The sequence below is a fragment of the Cnephaeus nilssonii genome (assembly GCF_951640355.1).
Source record: "Cnephaeus nilssonii genome assembly, chromosome: 8".
Taxonomy (NCBI): Eukaryota; Metazoa; Chordata; class Mammalia; order Chiroptera; family Vespertilionidae; genus Cnephaeus; species Cnephaeus nilssonii.
In genome coordinates this window covers 24,700,825-24,723,248 of record NC_137079.1, presented here as the reverse complement: position 1 = coordinate 24,723,248, position 22,424 = coordinate 24,700,825, and the positions used below count along the sequence as shown (strand labels likewise).

Sequence of the window (22,424 nt, the reverse complement as noted above, 5' to 3'; positions counted from 1 at the left end):
ACAGTTAATCCCTTGCTCCTTGTTTTTGTTGTTATTGTTGTTTTTATAGATATGGCCCAAAGAAGCAAACACCTTGCTCAAGGTCACATTGCTGGTTAGTCACAAGACCAGGTGGGGAATAGTTTCATAACTCACGCTAGTGATCTTTCTAATCAATAATTTTTTTGTGTTGCTTTGTAGGATAGGGTGAGAGCTAGAAGACTGTACAGAGGAATCACTTTTAAATGACCTGTGACCATATGGATTCAAATATCCCAGATATAGAGCCAATTTACAAAACTTAAAAAACTTCACTCCATAAATCACTCCTGCTTCTAATAGTTTAAGCATGAGAAGAAAGGAAAACAAACACAAAATAAATACCATTGTTCCAGAAGTTACATTAGTGTAAGAAAAGGTGTCTTCACCCCTCCATCCCTCAATTTCCTGAGCTACAGCTTTTATACCAGACCCCTTTATTGAACTGAGGTTTGGTGATGGGAGAGGCAATGTCAAGTTAGAGGCTGATTCTGCTCTCCAGAGAAAGAATAGCCTAAGGATGTCTGGGCCAGACCTGCCTCAAGAGTTGCTGTCCAGGTGACATAATATTTCAAAGGAATTCTTCTGTAGCTGTGGCAACTACTGCCTGTAATTTGCCCTTCATAAAAGTTATGGTGAAATGAGAGCTCTTTTCCAGATCATTAAAGACTAGAGGCCTGGTGCACGAAATTTGTGCACGGGGGGCGAGGGGGTCCCCTCAGCCCAGCCTTCACCCTCTCCAATCCAGGACCCCTCAGGGGATGTCCAACTGCTGGTTTAGGCCCAATCCCTAGGCCTAAACCGGCAGTGAGACATCCATCTCACAATCCTGGACCGCTGGCTCCTAATCGCTCACCTGCCTGCCTGCCTGGTCACCCCTAACTACCCCCCTTGCTGGCCTGGTTGCCCCTAACTGTCCCCCGCTGCTGGCCATGTTGTCCCCATCTGCCCCCTCCCTGCCTGCCTGGTTGCCCCTAACTGCCCCCCCTGCCAGCCTCGTCACCCCTAACTGCCCCTTGCTACCAGCCTAATTGCCCCCAACTGCCCCCCTCTGCCAGCCTGGTCATCCCTAACTGCCCACCCCACCGGCCTGGTTGCCCCTAACTGCCCCCTCCCCCACTGGCCTGGTTGCCCCAAACTGTCCCCCTTGCTGGCCTGGTCATCCCTCACAGCCCCCCCCCCCACCACCAACCTGGTCGCCCCACGCAGCCTGCTGTTTAGTTGTTTGGTTGTCCCTCACTAACCCCCCTGCTGGCCTGGTCACCCCACGCAGCCTGCTTGTTCAGTCATTTGGTCGTCTCTCACTAACCCCCCTGCCAGCCTGGTTGTAGGCAGCCATCTTGTGAGGGTTAATTTGGATATTACCTCTTTATTATATAGGATTGGTAAAGTTTTTTCCTTGCATTGCACTTTACTTGCTTTATTATGTACAGATTGAAAAAATCCAGTTAAAAAAATTAATCCCCAAATCCCTACATGTAAGAGGCTACCATTGATAAATTCTGGCCCCTTTCCTTTTAGCCTTATTTTTGCATGCATTTGTATATAGCTTGTATACTATACATACAATTTGATATGCTTCTTTCTTGTTTTGCTGTAATCTTTTATTTTTATTTCTTTATTGATTATGGTGTTACATATGTGTCCTTATTCCCCCATTTGCTGTAATCTTTTAAAGTTAGTGTGAATTCTTAAGTGATTGAAAGATTTCTGAGAACTTACCTGATGTCCAGGGGCCTCGTAAAATTTCAGTTATTGACAATCACAAACGACAAAAGAAAATAAAAGAATAAATCAGTTTGTAAACAGACATCCTTCTAGGGTCACATGTATACAGGCATGCACACACACTCAAATAGGCTACAAAAAGCGAGCCAAATCTCAACTCTTGTATCAGCCCCAGAACATTTAACTTGTAGTAGTGTGATAAATCATCTTGCTCCTTTTATATTTTTGCAATTATCACAAACTCAATTTTTGTTGTAGATATGCTATTCCAACTCACCTTTTAATATCTACTTTAGATCAAGTTCCAACCTCTCACCAAGCTTTTTCCTGATTTTTAAAGTCTGCAATAATGTAATTTCTTTGAAATTCCGAAGGGTTTACTGTTTGTGTCACTCTGACATTTGTCATATACTATTTTGTTTTGTTATTTAACCACTTAGTTAAATAGCTGTACTTTGCTTCCATTTCTTCATTGTACTTTGTGTTGTGCGAGGCATATTAAGAGAGATACAAAAAAATAATTGCCAAGAAGAATAAAGACTGAACCGGGATTGTTTCTGCCTCTCTGGGATTAAACTAGCCCTGCATTCTCACCCACTGAGAAATATATATATATATTCTTTATTTAATCATTTAAAAATATTTTTAATTGATTTTTAGAGAGAGAAGGAGGTAGAGATATTGATTTGTTACACTTATTTATGCATTCATTGATTCAAAGATCAAACTTGCAACCTGGGCATATTAAGATGATGCTCTAATCAACTGAGCTAATTAAGGGCCTATAAGCACTTAATTCTTTTAAAAAAAATCCCATCATCTCTGGCAATCCTGTATTTACCCACACCCTTATACTAAGGAAGTCTTCCTCACATCTAATTTAAATGTCCCTTTAGCTATTTTCATAAGTCACAAAAGTGCTGTTGCTTGCATCTATGGCCTGAAATAAATTTGGCTGTAAAAATAAGTTCAAAGGGAAACTTATATAAATAACCATGGACACAGACAATAGTGTGGTGAAGACCTAGGGTGGGGGCTGGGAGCAGACTAGAAGGGGTCAATGGGGAAAAAAGGGGGCATAAGTAATACTTGCAACAATAAATATTTTTAAAAAATGTTTCACCACTTCCACCCCATTCTATTTATTGGAATTTCTTGTTTTTAAAAACTCCTTCAACTTTTCTTTAGATAAATGCCAACATTCTCAACCTAAACTGTTGAAAGAATGATGCTAGTTAGTGGGGATAGATAGCATTATTAATCAAATAAATATGTTTTTAAATATGTTTTTATTGATTTCAGAGAGTAAGGGAGAGATATATAGAGTAAGAACATGAGAGAGGATCATTGATTGGCTGCCTCCTATTGATCGAGCCCTCAACCCAGGCATATACCCTGACCAGGAATTGAACCATGACCTCTTGGTTCATAGGTCAATGCTCAACCTCTGAGCCATGCTGGCTGGGCAATCAAATTTTCAATCTGACATACCTAGAGTACCTACTCTCAATTCATACATAATCATTCATTTGTAATCTCTATATAAAGAACATTTACTGCATTCCTGGTCCTAACTTGACTTGAATGGAGGACATGTTAGGGAATGATTGAAACCTGAATATGCAGGAGCTTTAAGGTCGGGTTGAGAACTGCAAATTTGATATGGAAGCAAACAAATAAAAGTGGTCTCCACCAATGCAGTCAATGTGGGTTGAGAAGAAATTTCTGGGACCTGTGATTTTTGAACATGTATTCAAGTTCATCCCTTTTTTGCAACCATATGGCAGACAATAAATATGAACACCTTTAATCACAAAATCGCTGAACAAACCTGGAGCTTCCTAGCAGGTCACAAGACTGTCCATTACTCTGTTTCCATCTGTTCAAGTCCAAAGCACTCTCCTTTTCTTACCTTTCAGAATTCCTTGTAGTCCAATTTGTCAACACCAAATCTGCGTGGACCAGGATAGGAGGGAGCCCCAAGTCCCTGGAGACTTCCACAAAGGGAAGGGCAAGGTTTCTTGGCAGAACCTATCAGATATAAATCCTGACAATGAGCACATCCTATAAAGAGTGCAGCAGGGGAGGTAATTATGGCTAACTTTTACTTCAGCAATCCTGTGGTAGAGAAATGGACTTGGGGATAAACTGGGATTATCTGAGTGATCTGTACATGCACACCTCACTCTCAAGTTTTTTCTGTTAACAACCTAGTGAATATATTGTTTATGAGTACAATCTGAAATTTATGTGGAAAAGTATAAGATTGGAACACATACATATACATGTAGCATAAAATAATACCTGAACATTAATTATGCATAAAATGGCATTACCAAGTGTTTAAGCATAAATTGGGGCTGAAGTAATGAGCGGTAGGATAAAATCTATATGAATGTATCTATTTATCTACCTATATATTTATATTTATAGATATGTAGATATATGTACATTTGTGTGTATAAAACTAAAAGCATATATATGTACTGGAGGCCCAGTGCACAGATTCGTGCACTGGTGGGGTCTCTCAGCCTGGCCTGCACCCTCTCACAATTTGGGGCCTCTTGGGTGGGGTGTCGGATAGCTGGTTTTGGCCCAATCCCCACAGGCCCAATCCAGACAGGAGGGAGCCCAATCCTGTGCATTGAGTGTCTGTCCCCTAGTGATCAGTGCACGTCATAGTGACTGGTCGTTCGGTTGTCCAGTCGCTTATGCTTTTATATATTTGTATTTTACATACCTATATGTATATGTGTGTTTATGTGTGGCCACTGATTCAATTAGTCACTTCATAAGTCAAACCCAGTAACAACTTGAAGTAAGTGACCTCAAAACAGTCCCCATTCAACCCCTGAATTACCTGAGGAACACTCTGTCCCCCACATCCAGGAAAGCAACTCAGATCTATCTGTGGACAAGGCTAGTCTAGATCCAAAAGAACATCCTTGGGGTTCCTTGCTCCCACTTCCATTTCTATTTACCCTTAAGATAGAAATATCTATTTGGAATTCTTGCTTCTGCCTTTGTTTTTCCCTATAATATTTATAAATAGACTTGGGATAGAATTGTTTCTTAGGTAGAAGCAACAAAGAGCTTTAAAGAGTTATAAAATGCAAACGTAGGTCAGCTTCCCTCAGGAGGCAGGAGATGAGGAGGACAGTGCAGAAGAGAGGTGTCTACTTAGCTGAAAAGTCAGAGAAGATACAAAAAAAGTAAGATAGGATTTGAGGCTGGAGAGTAGGGGGCTCACGGGGCCTGGAAATACATGGACCCTCCTCGAAGCTGGAGACTCCATCACCTGTCACCCTTCTCTACCCCGACGTAGTATTATGGTTTGGAGAACAGGCAAGGGAGGGAAACCTAATTGGAATATTCTGTTGTGGGCCTAGATATCAAACTTTCTAACAATAAACATATACTTTCATAAAAGTTATATGTACTGACATTTATTTGACTTTTATTAACATTTATTTTATGCTAAATTATTCCTGGGCCATAAGTTTTTGTCTCTTCCATTTCTTCTGGGATGTACTTTTATTCTGTGCAGCCTCCTCTTCTGGTTTAGGAACAATCTGCTCTTTTTCAGTAAGAATCCTTCCCATGTGGCAGGGAGAGCTCGTATGGAGGTTCATCACTCATGAGCTCTGTAGGTTCTGCGCTGCATCTTGGGAGCTCTGTTCGCCTAGATTTTCTCAATGACCAGATAACCTACATCTACACCCTTAAATTCAGCAGTTAGCCACAGACCCTGCGTTTAGCCCCACTGTGTGGCTGAGCACACCTGCCAACTCCACCATTGTAAGGATGGAATGGTACACGTTGCTTCTGTAAAGTGACAGACACTTGGTGGCTTTCGGATATGCATACCCTTGATGGCCTGGGCAGTTTCACGAGTGTTCTTAAAGTGAACATGAAGATTTGAATCTCTTGATTGGCATGACTTTGTGGGATTTTCTGGGCCAAGTGAACAGCAAACCATTTTCAGAAGTCACCTCAGGCTACTGCTTATGGGAAGAGTTATACTGACACTTAAAAAATCGGGAGCAACCCTAGCTGGTTTGGCTCAGTGGATAGAGTATTGGCTTGTGGACTGAAGGGTACCAGGTTTTATTCTGGTCAAGGGCAAATGCCAGTGTTGCAGGCTCAATCCCCAGCAGGGGGCGTGCAGGAGGCAGCCTATCAATGATTCTCTCTCATCATTGATGTTTCTATCTCTCCCTCTCCCTTCCTCTCTGAAATCAATAAAAATATATGTTTAAAAAATCTAAAGCAGCTCTATACTTTTCTTTGTCACTTTCCTTTTTTTATTCTCATAGGGAGTCTCAGGCACCTACTTGAAAGATAAGAGGTAGAATTAACCAGGCAAACAAAACAGGTGTGGGCCATTCCCTTGACCATGGAATGCTGGAACATGAGCAGCTCCCTGATTTCTGGAAAAGATGCATTTATATAAAATGAAAGGCAGTCGTCTTTTATACTACAATTAATGGAGCTCGGCGATTTCATGTCTCAAGTTTCGAGCTGAAACTGTAAAATGTTATGCAAATATTCAGAAGAGATTTACATGAATTATTAAGAGTCAAACCAATAATTATTAGAGAGCAAAAGCAGTTGTGTTGTAAATGTCAACGTGTGCCTCTGGAGGAAGGAGTTGACATTAGTGAAATTAGACAGTTTGGAGTCTGGCCTTGGATTTTCCATAAACTGGCCATCTGACCTTGGACTTTTATAGTCCTCAGCTGTCTGTAAATTGGACACAGCTTAGATCTATCTACCTTATGGGACTGCGAAAATTGACCAAGACAATTGATGTATTAGCAGTACAAAATGCTGTCAAATGTGAGCTATCAGTAAGTTTTTTAATGAGATTTCAAACTTGCTTTCAAACCCAACTTTTCAAACATTCTTGGAAGTGGGTGACAGAAAACAAATAGATTCAAAATGTAATAAAAGGGCTACCAGTTCTAAAAAAAAAAAAAAAAAAAAAAGAAAGTTAACCTTTCAGTCAGGAGGAAGACATCTTTTATTTAAATGGGCTCTTGGCTCTTTCTTCAACGGACACCCAAAGAAAAGAACAAGAAAGGACCCATTTTCCAGAAGAACACTGTGGTGCCAAGCAGACAGCATGTCCGAGGTGCGGCAGACCTGCCCATGAGCAGACAGGCATCAATGTATCCCTTACCTCTGCAGGCTGTGCCTCTCCTTCCTGCCAGACATAGCCCATGGTAATTAAGCTCAGGACCAGGTGAGCCAGGCGCTGTTCCCTGTAACTCTTGAGAAACTGGCAGTTCAGGAGGGGCATCTGTTCAAAGAAATTCCAGAGATGATCAGGTGCAGGGGATGGGATGAGCACAGGGGTTCTATGGCTTGAAGGGTTCTTTGGGTACAGGAATGGGTTCTATTTCAGTGCAAGAACCATGCACACCCATTTCTCCCCGATCCTAGGACACTGCAGGATAGGAGGAGGTAGTCCAAATGATATTGTTCTGCAAGTACCTAACAGCCCCACCCAAGTCCCTAAATTGTGCCCATGGTTGTGCCGGGCACTGGTCTCCATCACTGAGGTGACCACTTGGTTACCTAAAATAATTAAATTGGCTAAGATCATTTATTACATGGGAGTCCTCAATGGCAACTTTTTGAAAATTATATTTTAATTGATTTTAGAGAGAGAAAAGAAGAGGGAGAGAGAGAGAGAAACATTGATCAGTTGCCTCCATTACACACCCCTACTGGGGACCAAACCTGAAATCTGGGCATGTGCCTTGACTAGGAATCAACCCTCAACCTTTTGGTGTACGGGATGATGCTCAACCAACTCAGCCACACTGGCCAGGGCTTCAATGGCAGCTTTTACAATCACATCATTTAAAAACAAAGCACCTCTGTTAGTATGGAAGCATAGCACAGACTGACAGGATCTCAGAGGGAAGGGGGGGGGGGGTCAGGCAGAGAATAACCCAATAATTTAAAATGCACATATGCATAATCCATGGACACAAACAATAGTGTGGTGAAGACCTAGAGTGGGGTGGGAATTGGGCAGGGGGGGGGGCAACGTAGGAAAAATGGGGAATATCTGTAATACTCTCAACAATAACTTTTTTTTTAAAAAGATGCTGAAAAAATATTTTATCTTAAGTGGAAGGAACAACTCAACCCTCCTCTTTGCTAAGATTTATATTTTATTAGCAAAACTTCTTTTATCACTGAGAGAATGAATTGTTTATCTGATTGTCATTCCTATGTAATTTATGGAGTATTCAAATAATAAGGTTTTATCTTATTATTTATTCAAATAATTGGGTTGTATCTTTCCCAAATAAAAGCTTAAATCATAAAAAAAAAAATAATGAATAAAAGCACTTCTGGTTACTTGGTATCTTTAGCCCTAAAACAGTCCTGCGCTGTGGGCAGTAAGGTTTTCCCAGGCCTGTTGAGCTGGTGGACCTATGTCAGTTGCTCCTGGGGTGACGCCAAAGCTATTTGCCGGCTTAGTCAGATGTCAGTTCCTGTTTGCTCTCCCTATCCTTGCTGAGATCTAACCAGCTGTGTATCCTAACAGAAAGAGGCCCGATGGACTTAGGAATCTGACCAAATTCCTAGAGGGGGGAGCTAAACTGGACCAAATGGTTGTCCAGCCCTTGTTTCAACACTCCCGGTGACCCTATCTAGGTCTCTGAACCTCTCCATGACCGTTTCCTTCCCGTGTCACACAGGCCATGTCCTCAATGAAGGCAACACCCTGTGCAGAAGTTAGTCATCACTAACAGCAATACCCAAACAGCTATCGTCAGTTTATTAGTTTTGCCTGGGCCGGCCCCGCCTGCCTTGGCTGACACCAAGGACCCAGGGCTCCACTTCCAGGCACAGCGCCCTCAGCTTGCCTCCTTTTTGCATCACCTCCCCAACCCTAGACACAGCCTGTCTAGATCTTCTCTGGTGCCCCTCTCCGGGTCCGAAGAAACCCCTGAAGGAGCAGCGGTGAGTGTCTAGGGTTTCCTTTCAAGCTACAGACACCTCCAAGTGAGCTGGGACGCACCCAGGCCCAGGGGGATCTCGGGCTTGGGACCTTCCGACGGAATCCTTCTCTCTTTATCCACTAGGGGGCAGCCTTTCCTAACCTGTCTGCGTGTTTCCTTCTCTTATAAACTGGCTCTGAGATAAAATTGCCTACTTAAGGTGCCCTAGGCGTGTGTGTGTGTGTGTGTGTGTGTGTGTGTGTGTGTGTGTGTGTGTGGAGGGTGGGGGGAGTGGGGTGCTGAGATGTTGCATTTCAACTGGAACCAGCCTGAGAATTATAACGGCATTTATTTATTAAGTATTTATTCTAAGACTCTTACTAAAGAACATTGAAGGCACAATGCTAAAAACTTCTCATGCAGGGTGGTTCCCTTCCCCCAAACCCACAGAGTGAGACAGGATAAGGTATTTGACAAAGCCTGGGGGCACTGAGCCAGGGTGCAATTTCCCTTCTGACCTCAGCCCTACTCTCTCATGTTAAGTACTGTCTGTCTCCATAAATAGGAAAGCCACATGTGCAATTGTGATTTTTCTAGAAGCCACATTTTAAAAATAGTAAAAAAGAAACAGGTGAAATTTTATTAAAAATATAGTTTTGTCTAAGTCAATATATTTACAATATTATAAGTGCAATATCAATAGAAAAATAATAAGCTACTTAATAGTCTCTTTTTTTCTAGTAAGTCTTCAATATCCAGTATTTTACATCTTAATTTGTTTTAGCCACATTTTGGTTTTGTTTCTTGGGCAAACCCTGACTAATACTCCTCGTTGCCCCCACCTCCTAATCACATTGGAAGTTAGGAGTTTTGACATATGAATTTGGGAGCAACACAAACATTTAGTCCATGGTACTCAGTTTAACTATTCCCCTGGTGAGGTACATCTTGGTTGTTTCCAGTTTGTGTGATTATGAATAAAATTGTTATAAACATTTACACAGAAGGTTTTCCACAAACATAAGTTTTCAGTTTAGTTGGCTAAGTACTTGGGAGTGTGATTGCTGGGTCAGGCAATAAATCTATGTTTAACTTTATAAGAATCTGCCAACTGTCTTCCAAAGTAGCTGTACCATTTTGCATTCCCACCAGCACCATGAATGAGAGTCTCTTTCAGTACATATCCTCAGTAGTAGTTGGTATTGCCAGATTTTTAAAAAAAAATTATAGCAATTCAAATAGATGTTAAATTGTCTTTTAATACTATTATAAATAGTCCTATGTTATTCTGTAAGTAACCCAGTTTTATTATTTCATGATTAAAATTTGAAAATTTTCCTTTGTAATCTAGAAAATAAGAAATTTCACCAGGATGTCTGGGTGCCCTCCTACCCCCATTTGTCTTTTTAATAGAATTAATTTATTGAGATTTTTTAAAAAAATTATTCTTATATGCTTAAAGCTTTCCTTTTCCCCCACCTACACTACTCTGTTTGTGAGAGCTCTATTTTATGAAATTTTAATCACTCATTTCTCTTTTTCACATATTTTTATTTTTCTGATGACAGGTATTTCTTTCATTTTTGCTCTATGCTTTATACAAATTTTCAAGGAATTCCCTAAATTACCATATTTTTCTAATTTATTTGGGTTTTTACTACTGTTTTTGTTTGTTTCTTTCTTTGTTTTCCAATAATTTCTTTTATGTAGCAACTTCACTTATTTTTATGAAGTAAATGTAATTACTTATACATCAATTAATTCTTAATTAATGATTTTAAATTAATTACATTAAAATTTTAAAAACATTAATCTCATATTTTGTTTTGGATTGGAGGTCATTGGCTCTAAATATCCAGTTCCTTCCTCCTGCTCTTTGACTCGCTCATTCTCTGCATATCTTTTGATAATTTGGGCTTATTTACTTGTGTTCAGGAATGGAGGTGAGTTTTATTAGGATTAGTAGCTGATATAGCTTCCCTAATAATGTTTCCAGTGTCCTAGCTTCCTGTGAACAAGTCAGTTGACTGTAGTGTTTTACGGCAGGAGGTTGTAGGAGGGCAAATTTTCCTGGAAGAAGATTATTATTATTATTACTAGTAGTCCAGTGCATGAAATTCATGTGTGGGGGCGGGGTTGTCCCTCAGTCTGACCTGCACCCTCTCCAATCTGGGACCCCTTGGAGGATGTCCGACTGCTGGCAGTTGTACATCCCTCTCACAATTTGGGACTGCTGGCTCCTAACTGCTCACCTGCCTGCCTGCCTGATTGCCCCCTAACCACTCCCCAGCCAGCCTGATTGATGCCTAACTGCTCTCCTGCCAGCCCGATCACCCTCAACTGCCCTCCCTTGCTGGCCTGATGGCCCCCAACTGCCCTTTCCTGCTGGCCTGATTGTCCACAACTGCTCTCCCTTGCTGGCACGATCGCCCCCAACTGCCCTCCCCTGCCGGCACGATTGCCCACAATTGCCCTCCTCTGCCGCCACCTACCTCCTCCACCAGGACTGGCCTCCTCTGTGCCATGCAGAGCCATGGGGCCCCTGGGTCTCACCTCGTGGAGGGGCCGCCAGGCCCTGCCTCCACTGTGTGTGCGGCCATCTTGTGGTGGCCATCTTGTGGAGGCCATCTTGTGATGACATTGCATGTGAGGACCACCTAGGCTTTTATTAGTATAGATTATTATTTGTAACCAAGATACAGATTTCTAAGAACAAGTGGTTGTCCTTAAAGTACTGTGAGATCCAAACAGGAAATTCACTTATTATGTTGTCTGTGCCAAGTAAAGGACACAAGAGGACAAATATTTGAGTATGTAGCTTCATATGTGGTCCTGGAAGCCATTATATTTGCTTCTCATAACTGATTTCCAAATTATTTAGTCTCAGCCTATGGTGGTAAAGTCTTAAAAATGGTCTTATCTAGTTAGATGTTTCGTGAGTAATTAGAAGTAAAGAGACTGCCAAGAGTGTCTCCAACAGCTGCCTTAACAAATGCTCACAAAATGGGAAGCTGAAACAACAAAAATTGATTCTCCCACAATTAGGAATCTGAAATTTAGGTGTTTGTAAGCTTGGTTCCTCTGGAGGCGATGAGGGGGGAGAACCTGCTCCATTGTTTGTCTCCTAGTCTTTGGTGATTGCCAGCAACTCGGTGTAGCTTATAGATGCCAACTCCAATCTAAGCCTCTGTCTCATGTGGTGTTCTTCCCTGTGTGTCTATGTCCAAATTCCCTTCTTCTTCTAACGATACCAGTCTTAGTGGATTTAGCGTGCAGCCTAATGCAATATGACCTTGTCTACATCTGCAAAGACCTTATCTTAATATATAAAAAGCCAGGTGCCGTCACGACCGAAATGACCGGAAGGATGACCAAACGGCAGGGTAAGGAGCTGAGGGAGCGGGAGCTGTGGGCTCCCGGCTGCCTGCAGCGGGGCGTCAGGAAGAGGGAACGGTGGGCCCAAACAACCAAAGGACTGGTCTGGCTCTCATGGCATGGTGGGTGGGGCCATGGAGGCTCGGGAGCCTTGTGGGGTGGGGGGCTGCGAGCATGGAACTTTGTGTGTTGGCTGAGGCCAAGGAGCTGTTGTGGAGTGGATGCGAGTGAATGACCACTGGAGCCCAGACCAAATTAAAATTTAGGGAGCCTTTATTAGCCGGGCGGCTGGGCGACCTGGCGACTGCTCTGCCATTCTCCACGCAGGGAGACCAGAGAGCAGCAGCGACCCTTTGTGTAGGACCACTTTTAAGCACATTAACCACATCCGGTTTCTGCAGAACAAGTAACCCAAGACAAAACAGTTTTTCCAAGCAACGTCAGAGTCATGCCATTGACGACCATGTTATTCACAGGGTCATCCTGTTCTTCAGAAAGCTGACAGTGTTCTATGAAAGAAGGCCTACGTGCTGGGAAGGGGCCATGAGACCCTATCTCAAGGCCTGGCCTAGTGTCAGCACTGACATCTCTATCTGGGGCATAGTCCACGGCCTCTCTGGAAGCATGCTCAAAAATTCTCACTCTCCAACAGAGCCTCGTGGGGCGGAGCCTGTGAGTGTGGAGCTTCATGGGGCAGTGAGGCTGAGGAGCCTTGTGAGGTGGGGCTGTTAGCATGGAGCTTCACGGGGTGGCTGAGGAGGAGGAGCGTCCAGGGTGTGGGCGGCTGAGGCCAAGGAGCCTGGCGGGGCGGGGGCTGTTAGCGTGGCGCTTCCCGGGCAGAGACCACGGAGGTGGAAGAGCATTGCTGGGCGGCGGACATGGCCCTGATTGCAGCTAAGCCTAGGGACCTTAACCGCACACCATTTAATCGTGTGCTGGGCCTCTAGTGTCCAAATAATCTCACATTCACAGATTCCGAGGAAACATGATTTTTAAAGAGACACTACTCAGCCCAGTGGAAGTGTCTGGGGATTAATTTCACTTTTGTGCTGAAGCTGTTTCCCCAACTCCCATGGTTTCAATGGACAAAAGTTAGCAGGACACTCCTGGCCTTTTCTCATTGACATTTAATATATGAGGAACACCAATTCAGCGAGTCCTTCATTTTATTTATGGCACTTTAATCAATTAAAAGCCTGAGGAAAGCCTGGTACAAAGGACTGTGCAGTTCAGAAGCTGAACTTGAATTTGTCTTCCTACAGACTGTCTTAGACTCCCTTTGGATTTTGCGTCCTGGTACTGAGATGGGAGAGAGAGGCTCCAAGAGGTGGGGGTGGGAGGGGGTCTTCTTATTGCTGTGGTTGAATGCTTGGCATGGGTCATATACACCCATTTGTAGATCACTATGATTTGCTTAATATGGTATGTACATTCTTAAATTTTATCTTGTTTTCCTGCACTACAGATATTTTCTTACCTTTTTCTTCTTTTTGTATTCTTTTGGCCATGTTAATGGGCCCTTTATGTGGCAGGAAAATAAATTCTTTGGTTTAGTTTGCCATTTTACCAGAGACAGTGTTTCACATTTCTTTTACAATGTCTCTAATGTTGTGACTTGTCCTTAGCAGACATTCAATGAGTCTTTTTAAATGAATTTTTTAATTATGGACATTAAGTATGTAAGAGTCAGTGAAGGAGAATTTTGGAGAGTAGAAAACATTTCTTGTGTCTTTGAAATCACATGGCACTTTGAATTGTGAGACTAAGACAGATGCAAAGGGACTAGTGGGAAATACAAATATATATTGAACACTATTGTGTGACAGGAAATCCGAAAAGCCATTCCAAAAATAATTCAGTCTTCACAACAATTCAATGAGACCAGCATGTTTTCCCATTTTATAAATAAGGAAGCAGAAGCACAGGGATTAAGTCACTTGTTCCAAGTTATGTAGCTACTAACTGATTAAAACCAGGATTCAAACTCAGGTGTTCCGGAATCAAAACGTATGTTCTTCTGATTACACCTTCTTGTCATTCTTTCACTGTTTATTCCTTATATACTCTTGGCAGATATTTCTCATTTTTATCCCATATGTATTTACAGATTTATCAATCATTCCTCCAGAATCTGACAACACTGACCTTATAACGCAGAAATTCTCTTGACTCAACTATTCTGTGAGGCCCCTCTGGTACATTCAAGGCGGACTCACTCAGAGCAGAGGAGCACTGACCATGTGACACAGGGTGAGCATTTCTATGCTTGTCCTTCCCCAGCTAAATCTTACCCAGCAACTTGCCTACAGATCCCAACCAGATTGTCTTCATTTAATATATATATATTGATTTCAGAGAGGAAGGGAGTGGGAGAAGGAGAGCTGGAAACATCAAGGATGAGAGAGAATTATTGAGAGGCTGCCTCCTGCATGCCCCCTACTGGGAATACAGCCTGCAATCCCAGGCACGTGCCCTGACTGGGAATCAAATTATAACCTCTGGTTCATAGGTTGATGCTCAACTGCTGAGCTACACAAGATGAGCTTATTTTCCTTTTTTAAAACAAATATGGGTGGAGTACTTAATATGTGTTCCGGGAATTGTTTTATGCAGGTTCTGGAAATTTTAGGGTAACACATGTGTCAAAACAGGAACAAGTCATTCAGCTCTTCAGCAAGGGTGAGAACATTGGGTCAATAAATTCAATGGCAATAATTGGTATCCTTAAGTGAACTCACCCAGTTCCACAATGCTGAGAAGAAAAAGTGGCATGAGGATTTTAATAGGGTGGTGAGAAGGGGTGGAAAAGTAAAATAACTATTTATACATACCTCGTTCACTTGAGCTCGAAGCTGGTGACTCCCAATCAAGTCAGGAAGTTTGCTGGCAATTTCCATCCAGGGCTTATAATGATCTGGAAGTTCTTTCTGCATTCAAAATAGAATCATCTCAGTATTTTAGACCTCTCTGAGAAGTAGCTGGGAGTAGCTGCTGTCAGATTTCACTATAAACTGGGCCCTGTGCTAAATACTGCAGACACACAGATGACTAATATATAATCCTTGTGCTTAAGAAACATATGATCTACTAACAGAAAAAATATATAAATAATCAGATATATCAAAAAATAATATACTTAATTACCAATGTGTGTATAAGCTTAAGAACTTGCAAAGAGGAAAATGTGCTTAATTCTTTCAGCTGTTGTGGGCAATCAGAGGGAAATAAATGCAGAAATAGGACAGTTGGGGCCAGTTGTAGAATTAGAAAGTGACATTTCTAGGTGGAGATTTGAAGATGGGAAGGCAGTAAAGAAGGGATTGTGGATAAACAGAGATAACAGTGCTTTGCGGACTATAAATAATCCAATGTTACTAGCATATAAAGGTCAAGAGAAATGATAATGGAAGATGAGACTGCAAAATCAGATCAAACGTGCTTTGTATAGATTACATAAGAATTTTCTTTTTATGTAAGTTGATCTGATTTTTTTATTTTGAATTTTAGAAAGTTTGTTTTGTCTGTAGGATTTTAAGATATGCATTCAGGTTAGAAAGTATTTGAAATACTGTCCAAGGACTAACTTAGGTGATGGAAATGAATTTGGAAAGGAGAAGACATATATTCAAAAGATATTTTGAAAGTAAAAATGAAATGATGCGATGATTAAATTTTGAGGTGGGGATGCTAAAAGCAAGATGATTCCTAGCCCCATGGCACCCTTTATGTGCCCACTCTGGGCCCATGATGTAGCTAAGTATAACATAGGCTGGATTTCAGCAACCCTGACTCAATTCCAGGAAGTGGCAAACTACACTTATTGCTATAATTAAACTTTTAAAAAATATATATTTTATTGATTTCTTACAGAGAGGAAGGGAGAGAGAGAGAGAGAGTTAGAAACATTGATGAGAGAGAAACATCAATCAGCTGCCTCCTGCACACCCCCTACTGGGGATGTGCCCGCAACCAAGGTACATGCCCTTGACCGGAATTGAACCTGGGACCCTTGAGTCTGCAGGCCGACTCTCTATCCACTGAGCCAAACCGGTTAGGGCTATAATTAAACTTTTATTGGCACACAACCACACTCATTTGTTTACAAATTGTCTATGGCTACTTTCTATTACAGCAGCAGAATTGGTAGTTGCAACTGAAACTATTTGGTATCAAAGCTTAAAGTATTTACTATTTGGCTTCTTAGAAAAAAATGTTTGCCAACTCTGATCTATCCCAGAGTCTGGGTTTCCTTTTTGAGAGCACATTATGTACAACTAAATGTTGTATTTCTGGGATAAGAAGGAAAGGAGGTGAGGATGATTTCATGTTTGTGAATTAGGTGACTGAATGAATTGGTGGGAGCACACATTGAAAAAGAAGTACAGGAGGAAGTCAAAGAGAGGGTGTAAAGATGGTGGATTTCTTTTTTAGATACAGCTTAAATATATATGTGGAATGTTAAAATATGTTTGTATACTGGGCATTTGGACATACTATTTGATGTTCAGGAGATAATAAATATTAGAAATATACAACTGGGAAGCATAACTGTAGAAAAAATTCCACATGTGGTTAAAACCACAAAAATGTACAAGGTCATTGGGGAGAAGTTTCAAAATGAAAGGAGAAGGAGGCCTAGATCAACACAAAAGGGGCATTTATAAGACAGAGGAACTGAATCCAGCAATACAAATCAAAAAGGCATTTATAGATATTCAGTGAGTCAGAGGAGAATTAATCTTAGGGAAGTCATGACATGAGAGACTTTCACAGAAGTAAGAAATTCAGAAGGTCAAATGCATCATTAGAAACTTATAATAAGATTGGGGAAACAAAAACAAAAAACAAACCAACCCAAAACAAGAAGTCACTAATACCTATGAGTCATTCAATATATATGGCAAACCCAGGTCATGGTCATAGAAGCAGGGTTTAAATTTTAGTGTGCTGAGGAAGAAAGAAAATAGAGACCATAAATGTAAATTACTTTTCTAGGAGAGCCATAGGCACTAGGAAAGGGGAAATTTGTGTTTAATTTGTGTTTGAGAGCTGTCACCACTTAGAAATGAGAAACTTAAGCCATTTATAGTCTGTGACTGTAAGAGGGAGTGACTAGAAAAAAATCAATGGAGAGGGATGGGAAAATGGTGGCCGAATAGGCATGTCCTGAGCTTTATCCTGGAGCAGATAGAAGGAGCATCTAAATAGAAGGACATCCACCCAGAATTGGCAAAGTAGACACAGCTGGTGAGACAATTTGCAGCCGGGTCTGGGGCTGGAGAGAGTTGTGAGACCACTGAGTCAAGAGGGTCAGAAGGAAGCTGCATGGCACCAAGTCCATGTCCTTTGGGGACAGGCATAATATTTGACTGTGGAAAGGAAATCCACAGAGCTGCTGGGGGCAGGGGATTCTAAAGCTAAGTCCACAGCCATGAGAGGCTGAGCCCAGAAAGGCATCCTGAAGAGCTGCCTGAGCCATGCAGTGATGGCAGGGGGTGGGGGAGGAGGAGAAACTAGAAGTCACGTGGTTGTTTTGCCTGTTTTGTCTTCCCTTTTATTCACTAAACCCAATTCATATGACCTTTCAAATAAAAACACTCACCCATGGCTGCAGTACAGGTGGAGGTGCGGATTTATGGAGTCTAGGGAGAGGCTGTGGAGGAGAGCGGGTCGTGGATAGGTGACCAGAAGTCCAGCACTGAGACATTCCTGACTCTCCAGACCTAAGCAGCTATTTTTTTCTGGAGAGCCAGCCCCTTCCAGCAGCCTCACTAATCATCTGAGAGATACAAATCAAAACGACAATGAGGTCCCAGTTCACACCTGTCAGAATGGCTATCATCAACAAATGACAAGTGCTGGTGAGGATGTGGAGAAAAAGGAACCCTTGTGCACTGCTGGTGGGAATGCAGACTGGTGCAGCCACTGTGGAAAACAGTATGGAATTTCCTCAGAAAATTAAAAATACCGTAGAACTCCAATTTGACCCAATGATCCCACTTCTAGGGATATATCCCAAGAAATCAGAAACACCAATCAGAAAGGATATATGCACCTCTATGTACATAGCAGCACAATTTACAATAACTAAGATTTGGAAACAGCCTAAGTGCCCATAAGTAGATGAGTGGATTAAAAAACAGTGGTACATGCCAGAAACCGAACATTGTCAATTGGAAGTTAAATGTGAAAAGGGAATCCCGGAAGGCTGGACAACCTTAATCGCTCTGAATGGTCAAAGCTAGTCACTCATTGTTTAGTTGAGACATTGGTAGTTAAAGCAACTCTCACCTGTTAATCATATGTAAATTTTTGCTGATTGTCTATTGTTGGAATTTCCTGCCTAAAGGATATGGGTATATCTCAGAACCCCACTAAAAGGGATAACAAAGGCCAGAGTAGTGAGTAGTCCTCCCCCTAGAGGTGGACTCCTGCCTGGCCCCCCATTTACCCAAATTAACTCTTTTCCAGTCTCTTTTCATTTTGTTTGCGGCCTTCTCCAGAAACTGGACCTGAACGGGAACCCTGAAACACGCGGGACGTGAAAGGGGCTCTCACAGGTACATCTACACAATAGAATACTAAGCTGCGGTAAAAAAGAAGGAACTCTTAACATTTGTAACAGCATGGATGGACCTGGAATGCATTATGCTAAGCAAAATAAGCCAATCGGAGAAAGATAAATATCACATGATCTCACTCATTTGTGGAATGCAATGAACAAAATAAACCAATGAACAAAAATAGATCCAGAGACATAGAAGCCTCAAACAGACCCTTCAACCTAAGAGGGAAGGCAGAGGAGTGTGTGTGTGTGTGTGGGGGGGGGGGGGGGGTAGGTGAGAGATCAACCAAAGGACTTATATGCATGTATATGAGCATAACCAATGGACACAGACAGTAGGAGGGTGAGGGCATGTGCTGGGGCGTGGGGGCGGCCAGGGAGAGGTCAATGGAAGGAAAAGGAGACTGATGTAATACTTTAAACAATAAAGAATTTAAACTTTTTTTAAAAAAGGAGTGACTAAAGTAGAGTAAAGAATGCTAGCAAGAATCAAGACAGATTTATGGAAAACTGACAACTTGTTTCATCTATATGATTCATATGTTTTATGAGCAAAAATTGAATGTAGTTACAAGAGACAATGGAATATAATCTTGATAAAAGGAAATAAAAGATACAGGGTTGCAATATCCCTGTCTTTTTTAAAATATATATATTTTATTGATTTTTTACAGAGAGGAAGAGAGAGGGATAGAGAGTTAGAAGTATCAATGATGAGAAAGAAACATCGATCAGCTGCCTCCTGAACATCCCTACTGGGGATCTGCCCACATCCAAGGTACATGCCCTTGACTGGAATCGAACCTGGGACCCTTCAGTCCACAGGCTGACGCTTTATCCACTGAGCCAAACCGGTCAGGGCAATATTCCTGTCTTTTAAAGTATGTTTTAAGAAAAGAAGTTGTAACTAAGTCATCATCTCTGATACCTAGTTAAGGAATCCTGTTCTGATAATTACATTAGGCATCTGGGTTTCTGCTTCCTGACTTGCATGGAAATTCTTAAACACTACCTCAATTGAGGTGCCACTCTAGTCTTTAATATTTACTTGATCTTTCTCTTTAGATTGCTAAAGGAATCTTTCCCTTCCTCCTCCTTTTCATCATTGACCTATGCACCAGGAGGTCAGGGTTGGATTCCCCGTTAAGGGCACATGCCTGGGTTGTGGGCTTCATCCCCAGTGTGGAGTGTGCAGGAGGCAGCAGATCAGTGATTCTCATCATTGATGCTTCGATCTCTCTCTTCCTCTCCCTTCCTCTCTGAAATCAATTAAAATATATATATTTTTAAAAGTCATTCACAGCAGGGTAGTCAAATGAACCAACAGTTTTCCTTATTCTTCTACATTTTATATTGTGCTTAGGAAGTTATTTCACTTATTTCTTTTAGAGTACTTCTAGTTTTATTGTTGATGTTCACATCTTTAATCGATCTACATTTGTGTTGTACATGTTATGAGTTAGGCCTTTTTATCTCATTATATCCTTTTTGAAATAGAGGAAGTTAAAGCCAAAAGCTGTTGGATGACTTTCCTAAGATTACACATCTGGTCAGTGGCCAGGTCAAACCTCTCTGACTCAAAGTTCAGAGTACATTCAATTACCTCTCAGAGAAAACACATGGAGAATGGGGGATGTGGGGGCAGAGAGGAGGGAGGTTGATGCAGGGGATAGGAAATTAAAAGACATTTTACATGGTTTTCTTCCCCTGATTCTAATAATCAGAAGACCCAGAGTGTGATGGACAAAAATAATACAATATTTGGCTTTCCTTTAAAATCATTTTTTTTAATTTTATGTTATTCTTTTACTAGACTTTACACCTGTCAAAGTATTATTTAAAAAAATTAAAAATGACTCATGCCAATATAGAATTTGTGTCAAAAATATAGATAGTTCATTAATTATGGAATCAGCAGGATGGTACAGTAGTTTCAAAAGGGTGATAAACTGTGTGTTTAGAATTAAAAAAATAATGTTGAAATCAAATTGCTAGATTAAATATATAATTGGTAAATATCCAATAGGGCAGTGCCATCATATGTTTTAGGGTTATATTTTCTATCCAACAGAAATCATTTGCAGCTCTTTTGCTTAAAAATCTACAAGTTAATTTGTAACTTCAGAGATTGGGACATAAACAATAGTATATAGCTTGTCAAACAAAGGGACAGCCCTTAAATGATTAAATAATTATAAAGGGAGACTGTTAGTGCTCTGGGATAATATTGGATGAATGCACAACCATCCTTTGCTTTATTTTGGATAATTTTTCTCAACACACTTATAACCTACAAGAGAATAGACTTATTAAAATAAAACATTTATAAAAATAATAAAGTCTTTGTTAAATTAACACTGGCTAAATTAACTAAAACTTTTGGTTAAGAAAATAACATACAGATGATGTATAATAGAATTGTGTACCTGAAACCCTATATAATTTTATTAATCAATGTCATCTCAATAAATTAAACTTAAAATAATAGCCAAAAAGGTTAAACATTTTAGTAAAAATAAACCAGGCAAATATAAACAAAGGAAAGTTGGGTGACAATCTTTTCTTTAAACATATTTTGTATTATTTCAGAGAAGAAGAGAGAGGGAAGAGAGAGATAGAAACATCAATAATGAGAGAGAATCATTGATTGGATGCCTTCTGCATGCCCCCCTACTGGAGATCAAGCTCACAACCCGGGCATGTGCCCTTGCCCGGAATCAAACCAGAAACCCTTCAGTCTGCAGGCTGATGCTCTATCCACTGAGCCAAACCAGCTAGGGCAGGGTGACAATCTTAATATCATAAAAATTAGAACTTAAATTCTCAGATTAAAATTTGAAGCAGCTGCTTTTAAATGAAATAAAAGACAATATTCAAGAGAAAGAAGCCAATGTGACATTGCAGCAAAGTAATGTGAGAAGAAAGAAATATTAGATAACTTTGATGAGATAGGTCAGTAGAATGATGGGCTTTGTAGGCTATACTAAAACATTTGTTTTTGTTCTAACGAGCAGTTTTGGAAAGTTTTAAAGAGCAAAGTGCCCTGGTTTAATTTTTGTTTTTGATGAGTTCTTTTGCTCTGCAGAAAGACTTACAGCTGGGCAAGCATGGAAATAAGAAGACAAGGTAGGAGGCAATAATCCAGAAGAGAAATGATGCTGGACTGAACTAGGATGGAAATAGAGAAAGCTGTGCATTTAAGAGGTATATTTCAGGGAAAGGGCAGAATTCATTATAATCAAACGAATAATTTGTGAAGTGCTGATGAAAAAAGTATAGTTAAGGTTAATAATACAAGATACAGGTCAAGATCAGCACTAACTAAATAGTAATTATTATTATGTTATTATATATTACAAAGGGGCTTTAACAGGAGCTAAAAAACCTCAAATTTTCAAAATATATTTTTATTGATTTTAGAGAGGAAGGAAGAGGAATAGAGAGATAGAAACATCAATGATGAGAGAGAATCGTTGATTAGTTGTCTCCTGCATGCCCCACATTGGGGATTGAACCTGCAACTCAAGCATATGCCCTGACTAGGAATTAAACCATGACCTCCTGGTTCATAGGTTGACAGTCAACCACTGAGCTTCACCAGTGCAAAAACCTCAATTTTTAACCAAGTATAAGAGAATGGTATAAATAAGTTTTGCTAATACATTTGAAAATCTGAATTGAATCCTCATTTTAATTGTAAAAGATCAAAATTTTTTGTCTAAAAATAGGAAACCTAAATAGACCAATGTAGCATGAAGAAAATGAAAAATGTAATT

General features: G+C 40.8%; 1 protein-coding gene across 1 annotated transcript in view; it reads right to left on the bottom strand.

Annotated features, from left to right (window-relative positions):
- The window catches only part of IDO2 (indoleamine 2,3-dioxygenase 2), a gene marked incomplete at its 5' end in the record, with an annotated part of 47,667 nt that overhangs the window by 15,977 nt on the left and 9,266 nt on the right, over positions 1–22,424 (bottom strand). Inside the window, 4 exons of the mRNA XM_079779075.1 lie at positions 1,741–1,755; positions 3,659–3,777; positions 6,929–7,048; positions 14,915–15,010. Coding sequence (XP_079635201.1) covers positions 1,741–1,755; positions 3,659–3,777; positions 6,929–7,048; positions 14,915–15,010 — 350 coding nt within the window. The remainder of the gene's footprint in view (positions 1–1,740; positions 1,756–3,658; positions 3,778–6,928; positions 7,049–14,914; positions 15,011–22,424) is intronic.